The sequence below is a fragment of the Eptesicus fuscus genome, chromosome 8 (genome assembly GCF_027574615.1).
Source record: "Eptesicus fuscus isolate TK198812 chromosome 8, DD_ASM_mEF_20220401, whole genome shotgun sequence".
In the NCBI taxonomy this organism is placed as follows: Eukaryota; Metazoa; Chordata; class Mammalia; order Chiroptera; family Vespertilionidae; genus Eptesicus; species Eptesicus fuscus.
Window position 1 is genome coordinate 47,057,308 of NC_072480.1, and position 19,542 is coordinate 47,076,849.

Sequence of the window (19,542 nt, forward strand, 5' to 3'; positions counted from 1 at the left end):
TGACACCCTTCGCGGCGGTTCTCTGAGCTCTCCCTCAAGGGAAAGAAGGGCCCCGCTGCGGGCCAGCGCTGGGATACTAGCACCCACCCAAGGGAAACGCTGGCCTTTAGGGGCCGTGAAGGGTTCAGGGAGACAGAAACGCATAGATTTGGGCCCAGGTGGACCTCCAGAGAGCAAGGCGAACCCCAGAGTACCCAAAGCTCATCTTGATTTACCGTCCAAAGCTTGGAGGGTACCAGTAAGCTCAGTGAGCAGCGAGGCACCTGGATTAAGGTCAGGAATTCACTGCCTTGTGGAGACCACTTTTAGCTTACCTCTTTGGACACCGGATCCCTTCTTACCTTGGGAGTGGGGGTGGGAGGGGGCGGGTCAGACCTTTGCCCAGAATATCTTGCTTTTCCAGGGGCTAGAAATAAGAGGGCTGTGGGCACAGTTCTCAACCCACTCCCCAACCAATTGGTTGGAAGTCCATTTAAGGCACATCTTTGTCCACCATGGCGCTTAGCAAGGTGCTTGAACAGAGTAAAAATGCCCCATACAACAATACACGTGAATAGGAGGGAAGAGAAGGCAGATGGGGAGGGCCAGGATGAAAGCCGGAGAGGCTTCAACAAGCCAGGGCTACTGGGGGGGCAAGCAGGAAGATCACAGCCAGGTCTCTTTTTTTTCCCTAAAAAGGAGATGGAGACTGGCCAGAGGGGTGTGCTGTCCTCACACAGAGCTTGTGCATCTTGACTTTAGACGTTCTATTTCCAAAATCAATTATTTCATCCCTCTCTCGTTTATTTTCTACCTTACCTTCCTTCCTCACATGCTCGCTGGGCACCAGTCTGGGCCAAGACAAGACACTGGAGATCAAATGAGTTGTAAAATATGGGCATCTGCCCTCCAGGAGGTGGCAATCTCTGACAGCGAGGCAGCTACAGGTGAAGAGGTGTTTGTGGCACAGGTGTGACAGGTGCAATGTGAGGTAGTTGTAGAGAAATACGGGTGGGGGTGGGGGTGATGGTTGGAGAATTATCCTGCCATATCCCTGCTGGGCATTAGCCCCAGGCTAGAGAGTGGGGCACAGCGGTGGATCTAGAGGCAGGTGTGCCTTAGACCTTATCAAGCCTTTCCCTACTGACCCCAAGGCAGTGAAAGGAAAGGGTGGTGGACCAGGGCTCAGCCCAGGAATGCGTCCCTGTTTCCCCAGTTTGGCAAGTGCAGTCACTAGTTGCCCCCTGCCTGTACTCACGACGCCCACATGGGGCTGAGCCTCGGCGTAGATTCCTGAGCAGGTCCCCACCCCCACCCCCCACCTCCTTCTTCTTGTTTAATGACCAACACAGACTACCCCCTCCCCCATCTCATAGCTTTGCATTTTATCAAGGGGCGGATAATGAATGCACAGCTATTGATTTCCAAGGAATTTCCGCCCCCCAGGGATGGGGAGTCTATCATCTGGATCAGAGACACATTTCTTTCCCTCATTAATTAATTTTCTCCTCCTCCTTTGGCAGGCCCCACTTAACATTTCCTTTGGCAGAGCCTCCTTCCCAAGCTCAGGGAGCAGACGTTCCTGGGTTCCAATGAGGACCCGAGACAGAGGCGCTGTGTGGGAGCCCGCACTGTTGGGGGTGACGTCTCCTCGCCTTTGACTGTCCTACGCGCCCGCTTCCCCCTCGTCCTTCCCCCCCACCCCCCCACACACACACACACACACACACACACACACACACACACACACACACACACACACACCAAGTTCAGGAGAGCGTGCCTGACGGCTCCGCTCGCTGCGGCTGCCTTGCTCCTTCCAAAGGGGCTTGGGGGAAGTTAGCGCTCCACTCAGGAACCGCTGCCTGCCTACCCCCCCCTCCCCCTCCGTTCGTGGCAGTTCTGTGTCCTGATTCAGGCAGTGTTGGGGCCGTTTGGAATGTTCACTTAAGTGCGCGGAGGTTGTGTGGGCACCGGAGAAGGGGACACGGACCCACGTTCTTGCCCAAACCCGGGGATCGGGCCCTACCCGCAGGCTGGGCCACCTCGGCTTCCGGTGGCCCAAGGGGGACCTCTGCTCCTCCCATTCTGGGGACCCCAGGGGGTCCCTCCGGCAGTTGTACAGGTTGAAACTAGGCATTCACCGCGTGCAGGGGAAGCCCCAGAGCCCAGGGGCAGCCGGGTTTAGATGAGGCTTGGGTTGGTTCAGGCGGTGGGAAGAGGCAGGCCGAGAGGAGCCGGCCTGTGGTGGGGATGGGGGTGGGGGGGGGATGGGGGTGGGGGTGGGGTGTTTCTCCAAAGAGGGGTGGCACTAGGGCGGTCCTCCCACGCCCCAGCTCGGACACTGTCCGAAGGGTGAGCTAGAGGGGGGACTGGTAAGGTACTTTCCACTTGGACTCTGTTCGCCTTCTCAAGGGCCACGCCTGGGCTGTTTTGATCCTTCGGCTCTCAGCGCTCCCCTCCCGCAATCCGACTCGGTCCCTGCCCTGGCAAGAAGACCGGGCTCCTCACCGGCCCTACCAAGGGCCCTCGGACCGCCCACCACAGCCCGCCGGGCCTCGGCGCCCACCCCTGCCACCCGCAGGGCCCAGCTCAGGCCAAGGCGCGCGGCCGGGAAGAGTCGCGTCCTTGCCGGCTGGGGCTTGGAGGCTTCCCGGAGGCCTCTGTCCTTCCTTTCCCCCCCCGTCCCGGTCCGCACCCGGGGCCGCTGGTCTCGGTCTGTCCCCGAGGTCAGGGGCGAGGGGATGAGTTATTGGGACCGGTGGTGATCTCCAGTAAGGCTCTCAGCCCCGCACCCAGACTGGGGTCCAGCTGGGATTCGCGGGATATGTTTTGGAGTAATCCAGTGGAAAAATCCACTATTTTGTTTCTTCTGTCCGTTTAATTCAAATGCAACTTCCGTTGGGAACATTTTCATGGATGTTGACCACCCACCCAGAGACGGCCCTGATGCTCTTGCAGCCCCAGTGATGACGCGCCCAGTGAACTTCCCTGCGGGTGGGTATCCCTCGGCGCTACAGAAACAGAGGTCGATGTGCAGGGCTGGGCACGTGTAGGTTTACAGTTGTGAGTACGCGAAACAGAGTTTATCCTTGTATTTTTATTTATTAATTATTGTACTATTTTTATACGAACAACTGTAAACCCGTTTTGCCCACCCCTGTACGTATCTCCAGCCGAATCTCTCTGCGGCCTTAAAACCCACCCACCTCGGGAAAGCCCTGGGGGTGATACCAGACAACTACCTCTCCGTCCCGGCGGGGGCCCGCCTGGCCCGCCCGCCAGTTGCCAGAACCAGTTGGGTTGCCCAAGCGAGCCACGCTGTAAGCACTGAGTATGGCCACAGGCCCCTGGGGGTTAGGCCCCCAGAGACGCAGAGCCGCCGCCTGCCTGCCTCGACCAGGCAGCTTCAAAACTGCATGAGCGCGCAGGTTAGAGAAAGGGTTTCGAGTTCCTCTGGATAAAAACAACGAACAAACCAACTCTGCGACAGACGCGCCCGCCCGTGACCCCAGGCGAGGGGGTCTAAGTTCCGTTGCCCCTGCCCGCCGCCTGGCCCGCGGCAGCGCCCCGGACGCGCGCTCCCAGGTTGGAGGGAGCTCCGCCGGCGCAAGTCAGCAGCAGAGGACTCCCAGCCCACCCACGAGGGCCGCTCCCGGGGCCGAGAGGCGGGCTGCGTTGCCCTCCGCAGGCACAGCTCTGCCTGCAGGAGCAGGATCCCCCGGAGGGTTCAGAGGCGGCGGAGGGAAGCGCGAAGCCGCGCGTCCACACGCCGGGAGTGAGGAGCTGGGTCCCGTCGCCCGGCTCCATCGCTCGCCGGCGCCGCCGCCGCCAGCCGCCCCTCCTCCCCGCCGCCCGCACAAATCAAAGCCCCTTGCGAGGGACTGGGAAATAGTTGCCTTGTCATGTAACACATTGCCCTGATTTATTATAAAATTTTAACGAAATCATGCATATTTTAACAGCCTTTAATCACTGCATGAAAATTTAATTCATGGACTGTAGCGCGTTTAAATAAATGAAGTGTTAATTCATTAGGATTAATTAATTTGTTAAAGGATTGTGTGCAAGGTTAAGGTGGAAAGAAAACTCTTTGTTGGTTTGGCGTCTTAATCGCCAGGTCCGTGAGTGGCAATAAAATTAAAGGAAACCGCAGAGCCAGTCATTTCTTCGGGTGGGGACGGGGCGGGACCAACGGAGAGCGCCCTCCAAAGCGCTGGAAACTCCGGCCGGAGGGGCACCGGGCGTGTCTGTGCTCCCGGGAGACGAGTTCGGAGGAGGGGGGGGAAGCGGTACTGGATGCGGGAATCCGGGAAGGCTGGGTTCGCTGGAACCACGGGGAGGAAAGACGGCTCGGGGCCCGGTCGGAGGGCCCGCTCTCCCCCGCCTCCAGCCACCCCCACCCCAGCACAAAGATGACCCTGGGAGTGAAGCGAGGTCGCGCCTTCCGGCCTTCGGAGCGCCAAGCCTCGGCTTAATGGACAGATGATGGGCCAGTCCAGCCACCTCCTGAGCCTTTCAGCGCCCAGGGAGCCGCTGTCTCGCCATCAGGCGGCCGCCGGCCCTCGCGGCGAGGGCAAGCCTGGAGTCTCCGGGGATGCTCAGAGGGAGAAGGCGGGGCAAAGGCAAACTTGCAAGATCAGGCTGGAGCATCTGGAAACCTTTTCCAGTCGGGAACCCTGACCTTAGAGAATGGTTCCTCCTGCACCTCTGCTAGGAGTAGGCTACATAGGCGTCCCATCCAGCAGAGCGGCCTCGCAGGAAATGCCCTCTTCCACACTGAACTATTATTCATCCTTAAAGACCCAGTACCAACAGTACCAACGTGAAGCCATCCGGTTTCCGCTCCGCTCCACGCTCTCTCCAACAGGAGCACTTTTCCATTCACCAATGGATATGTCGTTAAGAATTATAATGGAGCAGAACTAGGTCCCCCCTCCTCACGGAAAGTCTCAGTAAATGCCTATGTAAAATTCTTGTCCTTTGGGATTGGAGCTTTCCACCCCCAAATTGTAAGTGTCACGGATGGCCCATGATTCTACACACTTGCCTGATCCAACTAACATTTACTAGAGGAGGTCTGCTCCCTGTTAAAACACAGCAGACCCAGGAACCCACCATCTTTCAAGAAGCGTAGCTTCAATTCAAGGTATTCTAGCCTGCCTGTCCTATAAAACAAAATCACCCTAGCCTGAGTTCCAGATGAGTTCTCAAAAGAAATCTGCATCTAACAGATGCTTCCTCGCTCAGAGTAGGGTTCCGAGAAATTAGGCAATAAATGTTCACTATGCACTCTGAGATCATTGCTTAAAAGGTTTTCTCTCTGCCAAGTATTATAAGGATCAGGTTACATCATGATGGGCAAAGACTATGTTGTAGGACTCCCACAAATAGGAATGAAAGACCTTCTTAGGAGGCTTTGGGAAACCCCTCTAATCTAATAGGCTACATTCAATAAAGTTAAACTGTTAATCTGATGTTCTCAAATATTCACAGGGTCAAAAGCAAAGGGGAAAAAAATCTAGTGTATATATTTTAAAAACTGAAAGCATTGAAGTATATAGAAACAAGTTCCTGAAACATCTTAGGGTTCAAGATCAAAGTTCTTCCCTTTTTCAGTGTTACCTATAGTTGTTTCAAACCAAGGTAAATGAAAAAGAGATTAGAGGAAAACAAAGCAGATTTGAAATTAAGGGTCTACCATTTTGAGTCTTGGTCTCAGTTGGTCCATTAAAACAGGAAAAAGACTTGCTTTGGATGGGATGTAGATTTTGAAAATTAAAAGATGAAAGCTAAAGGTCATGTAAAGAAAAAATCTAACATGTTACCCTGTATAGCATTTTAGAAAGATGAGCAGTTAACAGATGCTGTTTTTATAAAGACATGAACTAATAAGTGTCTGCTTCCTTTATCACTAGTGCATCTTTTTCTAACATAGCCTTAATGCTATTTTTAAATTCATGTAAGTGTCAGAGTTAATGTGAATGTTTATAAACTTGAAAGCGGCACATACACACTCCCATCATTGAGCTTCCACTTAGTAGCAGAGTCAGATCCAGGAACAGAGGCAGGAATTAAATTTTATTTGAAAAAGAACACACTAATACTTCTAAAACATGTTTAAAAGGATCCTTGGAAATTTCATATCCATTCATTCTTTGGCCTAGAAATGTGAACTCCCATGCATAAGGGAGGAAGAGTACCAGCTCTGTAGTTAGAGGTTCAGCTGGAAAACAGTTCTATCCCATTCCAGATGCATTTGACCACTAATCCTCAATTCACTTACTTGTGAACTGGGGATAACAGTTGGCTCACAGAATTTGAAAAGAGGATTATGAGATAGGTTAGCAAATTACTTGGATTCAATAAAAGATGGTTGTTGTTTTTTAGTTTGTGTACATAACAAATATATTAAAAAATATGAGACCACCATATTTGTCATGACATAAATTATGGTAAAGAGGACAAATGAGGCTGTATTTAAAATAAAACCCTTCAACTGAGAAATTTACAGATTTGATTAATTTAATATATGAAATATTGTTTTGGGAAGCATGGAGCAGTGTTTCTAAAGTGGCTGGGAAATACTCTGGTCCAATATAGACACGCTTACTGTAGATAGGCATTAGTAAATCAGGTTACACACTGGATTCCATTGCACAGTGTCAGTATATATTTGGATTGAAAATTGATACATTCATGACACAGAGAAGTTACAGACAGAATAAGAGGCTTACCCCCAAATTTATTCTATTCAGAAAACATTTAGATTTCTACATTTAATAAAATTTCAAATGTATAACCACATTGTCAAAGGTACTTACACTGCTAATATCTCTGAAAGTATCCATTAGCTTTTAACATATCAGAAAGACAAAATGATACATAAATACTTTTTGGGAACTATGTATGATAAAATTAAAAAATGCTTTATATTAGCTCTTTAAAATTTTTATTTTGGCTTATTACTTCTAAAAATGGAGGGCATGATTCTCCAAGTCATAAAAGCGATTTGTTTTACTTTTAATGATAGGGGTCAGCAAGTTTTTCTGTATTTTAGGCTTTGTGAGACATATGGTCTCTGTTGCAACTATTCCACTCTGCCACTGCAGTGCAAAAGCAGCCATAGACAATATGTAAACAAAAGAGTAGTTGTGTTCTAATAAGACTTTATACAGAAACACTGGAATTCGAATTACTTATTACTTTCCTGTGTTATGGAATATTCCTTGCATTTAAAAAAAAACATTAAGAAATATAAAAACTCGTTTTAGTTCATAGGCCTTTCACAAAAACAGATGCAGGCCAGATTTGGTCCACGGGTCATAGTTTGTCAACCCTTATATTGTAAGATCCATTAAAAATGATAAGTTTGACTGATCTTTATAGGCTAATTCAATATCTGAGACAATATCAAGAATTACAATGCTATGGCAACCTTTATTCAATTCACATATAAAGCATGCAGTATTAACATAAAATAGTATGATATCAATGTAAAATGTTCAGTGCACATTAGCTAAGCAAGTCACTAGCATATTAAACCATTTTTAAAAGCCTATATAGCTATACCAAACATGTTGAGAGCAAACTTTTTCAGACCCTAAATTATAAATTGTGCTTTAGCTCACCTATTCTCACCCTAACACTCTTCATTAAAAAAAAAAATAAAATGTCCTACTTAGAAGATATTCCATTAGCCAACTGAAATGCCTTTTTCTTAAGAAAAACAGTGCAAGCAAGAATGCTACCATGCATAGAGTTTTTACAAAGAACAGTAACATGCAAACAACAACTTGATCATTCCAAAAAAGCTTCCCTGGCAGATCCACACAAGTGGATCAAGAACTTGTGAGTGCTTTTGCACCTGTCTATCTGGAACAATGAGGCTACCATGTTTAGGCTCCTCCAAACCCAATTGTTCCATGCTTTCTTTCCAAAGTAGGCTCAATTTTTGATTTTTCACTATACACAAAAAGATGAACAAAGGAAAGTTATCTGACATAAAACAAATATTTTCATATACAAATGTATTCTTTCATACTAGCAAAATGTTTTTACAAAAACTGAACAAAACACAATATTAAAAATGCATACACATAAAATCTAAAAAAAAAAGTAATTTAATATTGGTCTAAGGTTAGAGTGCTATTTCTCCATGATGGCCTTGCATAAAAGGCCACTACTAGACATAAATAAAATGGGGCAAAATAATGTCCACCCTAGGAAAATCTTTTAAAGAAACTCAAGTGTCATGAGCAGTGTGTAGACAACACAGTTTTATTTAAAAAATCCTAGTTCTGAAGATAACTGAGGCTCATTAATAGGCCATTGTATCTAATAGTTAAATCAAGATTCAAAACAAAATATACCCAAACCAGATACATATAATATTCATTTAAAAGAAACCTTCTGCCTACCTTCTGGTAAAAAATATTCCCATTTGAAAATGAAGAAATTCTTTAAAATGAACAAAAGTATTCTGGGTATAAGCTAATCTACCATTCTGACTTGACAGTTGACTAAAGATTACCAATTCAAAATTGTACAGAACTTTTATGAGAGGGAAAAAGGTAACTTTAAAAACTTGTATTCCTCTCTGGACAAAAACATAAATGGCCCCTTCCTAATGAGTCAACTTTTAGTTGCTTTTGATGGGCTAGCATTAGAAAGGCTGCTCTGGATTTTTCTTTTTGTTGATTGATTCGCATTTTTATTCTTCTTTTCAGGCACAAAAGAAGTAGACCAAGGAGACTGAAGGTGGTTAGGAAGACCATGCATCTCTGAGGACATCTTAAACAAAGATGACCCAAACCTTTGATCTTCAAACAGCCTATGTGAACTGCTTAACAAAACACCCTGGGAAAACTCGGTTTGAAATAAACAGCTTGGGGGTTTGAGTTCATTAGTTCCTGAGTTAGAACTGGGATGGACCGAAAATTCTTCACTCATTTCTTGGTCAGATGGAGAGAGGAGGAAAAAAGAAGACGATTTCCATTCATTTCCATTTTCTAACTGATCAGAAGTTAGAGAACCTTTGGAAAGGTTTGGCTTAGTTCTTTCTTCCAATTTATCTGGTTCCTCAAGAAATTCACTGCCTTGAGATGACTTTGATAACCCATCCAAATCCACTGACTTAAAACCGTTATTACAAGGGCTCTTACTGTTGTCTGACTCAGACATCATTGAATCCAGCTCAGAGATTTTGTCAAGGTAAGCTGCGTCCATTGAGGCTTCGCTGGATGTTCTTGTCCGATTCATTTCAAAAGAGCGAATAGAATTCAACCTCTTAGATAAACATGAGCCCGATTTCTCACTCAGTTTTGAAGAAATCTCTCCAACAGAATTTGCTATCGTGTTCCCCTCTGCGTTTTCAAAATCCAAGCTTTGGGCATAGCTTGTGGAACAACAATCCCAAAACCCAGTCTTTGGGGAAGTAAAACGTTCTGATTTCTTTTCATTTTCACTTTTATCATCTTCTGAAGAATCTTTATTACAAACATTTGTAGAATCACAAAAATCATCAAACACCAATTTTCTGAGATGGTTTGAGTGCTTTTTGGAACTTCCTGCTTTGGCCATAGAGCTCTCTCTATTTTCTGGAGTACTGAGCTGAAGGCAACTAAGGGACAAAGGAGTGCAAGGAGCTGGAAGATCATAAAGTTCATCTTTGTAGGGTGTACTATCAGATGGCTTATTACCCCATTCTCCCTCCAAATAAGTATCCATACTGGCATCAGTTACACCTAACATTATTTCCACCTGTTTTTGATATAGGTCTTTGTTCTTAGAACAATTTAGTTCTGTTTTGCTGGTGCTTTCCTGCCGGGCAGAACTGTTAGAAGGCTGTGTCAGGTGGGAACTTGGGGTCGAAGAGCTAAGCTGCTTTCTGGCACCATCACCTTGATTTGTTGATGCCATATCCTCCTCGCTGCCTTTGCACCCCTTGCCATCTGTAGAAAGTGCTCTCTGGCAAATGGAATTCATAGCTTCCTTCTCTTCACTTGAATTTTTTAGCTGTGCAATTTGAGATTCTAGTTCCTCTATATACTTATCACTTCGTTCCAGGGCTTTCTTGAGGCGATTGGTTTCACGTTCATACTGTTCTACTTTGGACTGAAGAGCAGCTACTGTAAACCTTCCAAACCTGCAAGGAATGGAAGGACAGTTAGCCTTACTTTTCAAGCCTTTTCAAAGTTTAAGAGTGCCAATTGTCTCAGCCCATTCTAATTTCACATGTGATATTTAAGACCACTCAATGAAGAGGACAAAGCAATGCCAGATGTAGTTTAAAAAAAAAAAAAGGTTTTCCCCACTTATTTAACAATAAGCATATAATAATATGGCAAAGATTTAAAGAATACTTTTGTGGTCAAATCAGACTAGTGGTAGAAGAGGCAGAAACTCGCTGAAGATTTCCCTTCTAAGAACTAGCTCTATCAATTCATCTCATATATGCATGAAGAGTTATCCCCTAAAACAATGGCAAAGATTTATGATAACATTTGAACAGTGGTCCACATCTTGAAATATTTACATTCAATCATTTTCCTATCGTACAGCAGTGTTTTATAATACATTTCTTATACAATGTCACCTTGTCAAACATAAAATGCCAATTTGAAATTCAGAAATCCTAGCAGTCCCAGCAGGGATGGTTTTAAATACTTATTTGGATCCTTTCAATTATAGCCACCGTTGATCTGAAGCTTTTACTTGGCCTTTCTGAACACTGGGCTTTAACTCATTTCAGTTCTACTTATTTTTGGCATTTTACAATTATGTGAAACATCAATCTGATTTTCTCCAACTCTGAAATATAAAGTCAGTGCTTGTGGTTACAATATATTGCGCATAAAAACATTTTCACACTTTTTGAAAAGGAATACTTCGGAGAGTAACTGAAAAAGAACACATCAAAAATTCACTCCTTTTACTTGGGCTTATCTTATTTTCAACTGCCTTAAGAATGGGTATTGATTGGGCCTTTGCCCGTTTGGCTCAGTGGATAGAGCATTGACCCTCAGACTGAAGGGTCCCAGATTAGATTCTGGTCCAGGGCACATACCTCAATTGCAGGCTCAATGGCTCAATCCCCAGCCTGGTCAGGGCACCTGGGGGAGGCAACCAGTCGGTGTATCTCTCTCACATTGATGTTTCTTTCTTTCTCTCCCTCTCCCTTCCACTCTCTTTGGGAATCAATGGAAAAGATAGGAACTGATAAATTAATCCATGTAATTTATTTGTTTTCTGTCTCTCTCTTCCCCTTTAGAGTATAAGCTCCAGGAAAGCAATGGAAAAGTTAGGAAGTTATTTAATTCTCTGGTAAGGATTAAAAAAAAAAGAAAAGAAAAGAAGAAGAACGGGTATTGGGTTCAGTCCAGTTTTGAGCACCTGGTATGGGCTAGTGATATATTTGGAGCTGAGGATACAAAAATCAATAGACTATCCCACCTTAAGGGACATAAAATGTCTACCTTAAATTCCATCTGGCCACCAAGGAAAATTCTCTTTAAAAAAAAACTGCTTCTATGAGTCAATAAACCTAAGCCTTATATTCTAACCCCATAAAAAATAACTTTTTTCCACAAAAGCTATTTTCTTAATCATTGCTTTTATTAATTATATATTGAACCATGAAGAATTCAGGGGTCGTCTCCTTGGAGGAAGATACTTAAGAAGGTAACTTTTTACAAATGTTTTTATCTATGGGTTTATCTTCCATCCCTCCCAATAATAAAAATAATTACAATGAATAAAATGTATGAAGTATTTTAAAAAAAAACTATAAAAGAGAAGAAAACAATAGTAACTGCACCCCTTAGAGTCACTACTACATGCTCTATCACGTCCTCCTACACTGGCTCAATTCTCTCTCCAGTTTACCTTTGATATGATCCTGGCTCTTGTCATCAAGGGAAAAAAGCAGGGGCAAAGGTAAATATAGATTCATAAAATCGCAAGGTTAAAAAAGGGCCTTAAAAGACTTGTTGCTGAATATTGATCTACTCACTGCAATTAACTGAACTCTCAGAAAGAGCATACTCCCTTCAACCTCTAAAAAGAAAAGCAAAAAAACATAGGTATAACGAAAACAAAAGCAACTAAAATAACAAGCCTCCCTGTTTTAAAGACCAAGCTTACCAAGATGAGTATTTGATTAAATGAAAAAAATGGAAGTGTTTCCTTCTTTTTGTAAAAAAACATTTTAGTTTATAAATGTTGTATTTGACAAAGCTGTAGTTTCTGTAAGATAATTTTAAAAAGTGAACAAAGATCTTTAATGCCTTCAGCAACAATGTGAGTTCTTGACTGTAAATACTCTGGCATAATAAAATAATCTACATATTTTTAAATGGAAAAATTGTGTAGGATGTTTATTTAATGCACACAGCAAAGTGACAGCTTTAAATTTGTCTGCCAAGATAAAATTTGTTTTTTCTTAAGTGTAATTTTTATGATAAAGCTATCCTCAGATGAAAAATATCAAACGATTTAAAATCAAATATTGTTACTAAATAGTGTCTGTTATGAAAGGGATGACCTTGGGAACTCAGAGGCTTATACTGACAAATAGGAAACATTTCTCAAAATATCAGCAGCTTCTTATTCCAGGTTTTGTTTGACATTTTCACACATAACGTCATTGTAAGATGCTATATTTGCACCTATATGTGTTTTTTAAATTAATTATTTTTTTGAGAGAGAGGAAGGGAGGGGAAGGGAGGGAGGGAGAGAAAAAGAGAAACATTAATTTGTTGTTCTACTTATTTATGCATTCATTGGTTGATTCTTGTATGTGCCCTGACTGGGGATTGAACTTGCAACCTTGGTGTATCTGGATGACACTGACCAACTGAGCTACCTGGCCAGAGCTGCCCCCATGTTTTTAAAAGAAGTTAAAAAATGGTTCTGAGTTGAGTCAAAATGATAGCCCTAACCATATTTTTTGTGTTACTTCTAAAAGAAAGCTGAAGTGCCATGAGAACAAACAACAAAGGCCAGCAAGGGAGCACGCATATGAGAAGAACAAGCAAGCAGAAGTCACTGATGGAGCTGACTGTTTTCTAAAAGGTCATTGCCCTCAATTCCATGTCAATACTTTACAAGTCTATAATACCTGGAGTGATCAGACCATTTTACCATGTTACTGAGGGACCTATGCTGATGGACAAATGAACAGAAATGCATAATGAAAGCCATGGAACTGATAAATTAATCTATGTAATTTACTTGTTTTCTGTCTCTCTCTTCCCCATTAGAATCCAGGGAAGCAAGGAGTTTGACCATCTTATATTTACTGCTAGATCCCTAGAACAATTCCCGGTATATAGCAATTCTTCATTAAATATTTCTTGAATGGATGTTATTTTATTATTTTAAGACACATCAATGTCTTACATCAAGATAGGGCCAACACCACAGGATAAGCCAAAGGTCCTTAGGCCTCTTTTACATGTAAGATTTATGAGTCACCATATTACTAAACTAAATGTTTCATACATATGACTGCTGTTTTTTTCACCGACATCAAGAAAAGCAACAAAGCATGGCATATAACAGTATAGCTTTTTTTTTCTTCCCACTACAGGCTTGCCATTCTACAATGCTCCATCCAAAAAAAACCGCCCACTTTCACCTTAGCTAAACAGATGAGACTTTTGACATAGGCTTTAGAGATTTTTAGCTTACCCTAGATACCTATATTAATTTGGCAAAGAGCAATTTACTTGATCACATAGAAATAACAATTAGGAATGCATATATGTTGCTAAACTTCCAAGGAAGAAAACAATGAGGATAAGAGCTTATTTACCTTTGGGTTTTAATACTCTCTTATTCACAGTAATTCCAGATATTTCCAGAGTACATCTCATTAAATGAATCAATGCCAAGGCAAGCCGGAGGGATTTCTAACATCATTTACCATACTTCCTTTTCCTGAGCAAATTTCAAAATGGAGTATTTTCATAAACATTCCATTAGAGACCAAAAGGCTTTGATTTTCAAAGTAGCAGTGATGGCCAAAGGCTTCATTATGTTAGAGAAAACATCGTAGAGCAGAATGGGAACTGCAACTGATATCGGAAGTGTGTTCTGCTAGAATCCAGGAGAAGCTCAAAGGATTTCTCATCTTGCAATGCTAACTGATGTGTACGTACGTTTTGGTTGAGGGCTCCCCTTGTCCAAAAAGCTACAGAAATATAAGATTATTCCTGTAGCTACTGGAAAAGAAATTAAAGTCCTACTGGTTTCACCTTTGAGGTATTATAACTATTTCAAGGGCACCTCCAACAAAGAAAAGTTCCCATGACCACATTTACTTATAGACCATCATACAGGAGGAACAGGTTATGTTTGAAGGAGGTCAGAAGAAAGCAAATGTAGTAAAAGAACAAATGCCAGAATTTATTTTCCCTCTCTAGTTCTCAAAGGCATCCCCAACAAAAGGAAAATACAGCAAGCACAGCTGGTACTGAGACCACCAAACTTTAGAAACATCATCTTGAGGGACAAAGAGGACACTGGCAAAGTGAGCTACCTGCCTCCCATGCTGTTTCGATTTTATATCTTTTCCTCACTTGCTAGCTAAAGCAATTGTGAAACAAAGTGAAAGAAACCTTTGGTTCTGGACCAGCTTTGTGATCTAGCCTGATAGATTTTCAATGCTGATGTCCTTGCTGTACACGGTTCTGATCTGCACAAATTTCAGCTGGCACAGGTTAATTAAATAACATCAGTCACTTAACAACATGGTTCAAATTAAAGTAAAATTTTCACTGCTAGCTTTCAGTTTACAAAACACCAATAAATAGCAGATGTGTATTATAATAAGTGACCAATCATATCACTGTTTTCAAAGTCTGAAAGTGACTGGTCACTGATCTGATAATCAGTTCACACACAAACAGCAAATCATGTAGTTGTGCTGCTACATAACATTTTACAGAAACGGATAATCAAAAGACAGAATTAGCCTACAAAGTTGAAGGAGCAGCAAAGAAATGAAAGGTGATTTAATACTAGAAGTGAAATTAAAATCAAATGTAAATGTAAGTATAGAAGAATAGGTGATCATGGGAATGTTGAACCTGTCACCATTTGAGAGCCTCTAGATATGCTCGAGGAACTTGGGAGAGGCAAACTTATTGACATAAATGAGAATATCGGTTGTGATGAAAAGAATAAAGAAGTCTAGAGGAAGTAACAGGCTAGCAAAAACCTTCACATTAAAGCAAAATGGAAATATTTCATGACATTGAAAGCACAAAGGATTAAGTGATAGAAGCTGATGCAAACTTAGGAGTAGGACAGTTCGTTAAGGTGTTAGAAAAGATGCTTCATATATAAGTGATTCCATAAGGTAGCAAGCACTACTGATTATTCTCTGTAAGTTTTTTACAAAGAAATAAACATTACTTACTAAATATTAGTTTTATTATTTTTTTCATTTCCATGTACATTTATAAATAATAATAAGAGATGTAATGTTTTGACAAAAATTGTTAAAGGTTATAGAACAATGAGATTTTCCCCATTATTATTGCTTTGCATGGTTTTAGCTTGAAATACCATTTTTATGGTCTTTTATAAGGATGTAAAGTGAGGATTAACAATATCATGTATATGTGCTGCCAAAGCAAGCACAGGATTACCTAAAGTAATGGCTAGTATGTGAGAAAACCCAGTAAAGTTATGTAACTCTCAAATATTTTTTTAAAGAATTGCCACACTTACCCTAAGAAAGAATGACCCATTCACAGAGTGGGATTTTATTGTAGAGTTGCCTGTCTACATAGCTATAGATGTCTATCTTCTCATTCCCTGACTTTCAGAGATATTAGAAAAGCATGTTCTTTATTTTAAACATGGAAGACAAGTAGAGTTTCATAGGGAAAGGAAATTTCCACTGTTCCTTTCACTTTCCTAAGAATTTTCTCCTAAAGTATAATCCACCAGTTAGAGATTCCTTAAATGTACCAACTCGTCTTTTTAATTATACCTGACTTAAGTGAGTAGCTTGTAAAATGAGCTCTTCAGGACAGAAGTGGGAAGGAAGGGGAGAGGTCCCAGTGCTATGCTCTGCCTTGTGCATTGTGTATAGGGTGAACAGGGGGGGGGGTATATTTTAGGAAAAGAGGACAGAGAGGACCAGGACTGTAGGAAGCTCAAAACTGTATTTGGTGGTGGAGGCATTTCTCTCTCACCTGAATCCAAAGAGTTGTTTGTACATTATCCACATCTATTTCATCCTTACGCATGTGCTGGAGAAGGGGGGCATCTCTCTTTAAACTACTAGGAAACTTTAAGAAGTGGCCTATACATTTTTACCCACTGCTGACCTATATGACTTGCCAGAGTTTCTTCAAGATGGTTTTCTCTTTTCAAATTAAGAATTCAGTTATAAAAATGCTACATTTCTAGAGAATTTTTAAATCATAAATATACTGTCTATGGCCAATCCTAGTCACATAAGTTGGTTCCACAAAAATATCTATATATATAAAAGCCTAAGCGACCAAATGACCGGTCGCTATAATGCACATTGACCACGAGGGGGCAGATGCTCAACACAGAAGCTGCCCCCTGGTGGTCAGTGCGCTCCCACAGTGGGAGTGCAGCTTAGCTGACCGACTTGTCCCTGCGGCCCAATGTCCCTATGGCGCACCAGCCCGGCGACAGCCACTCACTCCCTAGTAGTCCTGTAGGTCCAATCCCTCCCCACCACCGCCCCCCCGCGGCTCCCTCAGGATAGGCACCAGAGACAGGGCTCACGGCCGGTGCTTGCCTCTTCTGACTGGGCGCAAGCCCATGGGAGGCACAGCAGGGCCGGGATAAGCTGGAGTGGCAGGCAGGAGCGGCAGGAGGCATTGTACTGCCAGTTTCGGCCCAATCCCTGCAGGCCACGCCGAGGGACCCCACCTGTGCACGAATTCATGCACTGGGTCTTTAGTCCTATCTAATAAAAGAGTAATATGCAAATTAACCATCACTTGGCTACACCCACAAGCCACACCCACCAGCCAATCAGGAGCAAGTATGCAAATTAACCCAACCAAGATGGCTGCGGCCATGGAGAGAGCAGGAGGCTTGAGTTGCCCCCGGTGATGGAGGAAGCCAAGCTTTCCGCACACCCTGGCCGGCCTAGGCCTCCACTCAAGGCTACAAAGTTTCAATTACAGAAGATAAATAAATCCCAACAAAAGTGGCTGCGGCCATGGAGCAAGGAGGAGGCTTGGCTCCGCTCAAGGCTACAACGTTTCAATTATAGAAGATAAATAAATCCCAGATACCAGGGCCTCCACTTGGGTCGCTAGGGTGCGTGGCCGGCCTGCAAACCACCACAGGACTCTCGCCCAGGTTGCCCCATGCCCCAAGGGAACCCCCACCCTGATCCGGGACATCCTTCAGGGCAAACCAGCTGGCCCCCACCCATGCACCAGGCCTCTATCCTATCTAATAAAAGAATTATATGCAAATTGACCATCACTCCAACACACAAGATGGCTGCCCCCATGTGGTCAAAGATGGCTCCCCCATGTGGACACAAGATGGCCACCACAAGATGGAGGGCAGTTGGGAGGGATCAGGCCTGCAAGGGAGGGCAGTTGGGGGTAATCAAGCCTGCAGGGGAGGGCAGTTGGGGGTGACCAGGCCTGCAGGGGAGGGCAGTTAGGAGCAAACAGGCTGGCAGGGGAGCAGTTAGGCATCAATCAGGCTGGCAGGGGAGTGGTTAGGGGGTGATCAGGCTGGCAGGCAGAAGCAGTTAAGGGCAATCAGGAAGGAAGGCAGGCGAGCAGTTGGGAGCCAGCAATCCTGGATTGTGAGAGGGATATCCGACTGCCCGGGCAGTCGGACATCCCTCGAGGGGCCCCGGATTGGAGAGGGTGCAAGCTGGGCTGAGGGACACCCCCCCGCCCCCGTGCACGAATTTCGTGCACCGGGCCTCTAGTATTAAATAATATGAGGCATACTGAAAGAGAACAGGAAGACATTCTTACAGTCTTCCCTCCTGTAGATGCAAGACAAAGTTTTTATCCCCTGGCCTATAAAAACAAAAAAAGAAAGTGAACTTTTGCGATGGAACCAAGAGTATGTGTGAAGATAAATCTTTAAGAGCAGTGAGGCAACTATTGACAGTGATGATGACAGTAACAACAGCAGCAGCCACAACTTATTGAATGTTTACTTACATCAAGTACATTGCCATATGCTTGACATATATCTTACTTAATTTAATCATCATGTTAACTTTATAAAGCAAAATCTGCTCTTATTTAAAAAAATATTTTTCACTGATTTCAGAGAGAAAGGGAGAGAGACAGAGAGACAGAGACATCAAGAAGGAGAGAGAATCATTGATCAGCTGCTTCCCGCACACCCCCTAATGGGGATGGAGCCCTCAACCCAGGCTTGTGCCCTTACTGGGAATGGAAGCATGACCTCCTGGTTTATAGGTTGATGCTCAACCACTGAGCCACACCAACTAGGCAAAATCTGTTATTTTAAAGATGAGAAATAAGAAGTTTTAAAGGTTGTCTCTTGTTCAAGATTATGCAGTATGAACATGAGATCCTTTCTTAAGTAATATCAGTACCTATTTATACTGTGGAATAGTGTAGAATGCAAGCTAGGTTTACTGAGCACAAAGTCTGTTTAAACAGTCAAGGGACTAGCATTGTTGTGATATTTATTAATACATACATTTGCTAAGAGAAACATGGAGAGAAAATTAAAAAAACAAACACCAAGATGTGGGAAAACAAGATATGAATACACAAAATGGATATTTATCAAACACCAAGTAGTATGTTTTAGACACAAGCTCAAGAGTATTTTGAAACTTCCAAAGATCATTTTTCAAGGTAAGTAGCCTTGCAGGAAACTATAGACCAGACAGATCATTCTGACAAATGCCAACCAAAGAGGGTGTCTGTTTTAACCAGAGACATGAAAGCTAAATTTGAACCAGAACTATGAACCAAAAGCTCTATTTTTAGTGTACTAAATATAAAAAGTATATATGATCATCTTGTCTAACTCATGCACAAATCAGCAGGCACCTTCAACTAAAAGGAAACAATGCTACTTATGTGAAATAAGGAAAAATTTAAATACAAAATTTTAGTGCTTAAACATCACATAGGTACTTGTTTTAGGGCCTAATATTGAGGAATTAAAAAAAATACAAGCTATGTTATGTTGCATCTTGGTTTATTCACAAAATATAAAGTGCTTCAATAGTTAAAAGAATTTTAAAAGCCACAATTTCCTCCTTAAAGACAAAGGTCACATGGACAATGGAACTAGAAAAGAATTGAGGCCCTTGGAGACATTCTTCTTCTACCTCCCAAAAATTCTATTTAAAAATTAAGGTAGAGCCTAGCTGGTGTGGCACAGTGGTTGAGTGTTGATCCCATAATCCAAGAGATTACTGGTTCAATTCCCCGCCAGGGCACATGCCTGGGTTGCAGGCTCCATCCCCACTAGAGGGTGCAGGGGAGGCAGCTGATTGACGCTGATTGACGTTTCTCTCTTTGATGTTTCTCTCTCTCTATCCCT

At 43.2% G+C, this 19,542-nt stretch overlaps 1 protein-coding gene across 1 annotated transcript in view; it reads right to left on the reverse strand.

Moving 5' to 3' along the window:
* Positions 1 to 8,318: 8,318 nt before the first annotated feature.
* The window catches only part of OBI1 (ORC ubiquitin ligase 1), a 41,401-nt gene continuing 30,177 nt past the window's right edge, over positions 8,319 to 19,542 (reverse strand). The window contains exon 6 of the mRNA XM_008144045.3: positions 8,319 to 10,126. Within this exon, the coding sequence (XP_008142267.1) occupies positions 8,614 to 10,126 (1,513 nt within the window). The 3' untranslated portion in view covers positions 8,319 to 8,613. The remainder of the gene's footprint in view (positions 10,127 to 19,542) is intronic.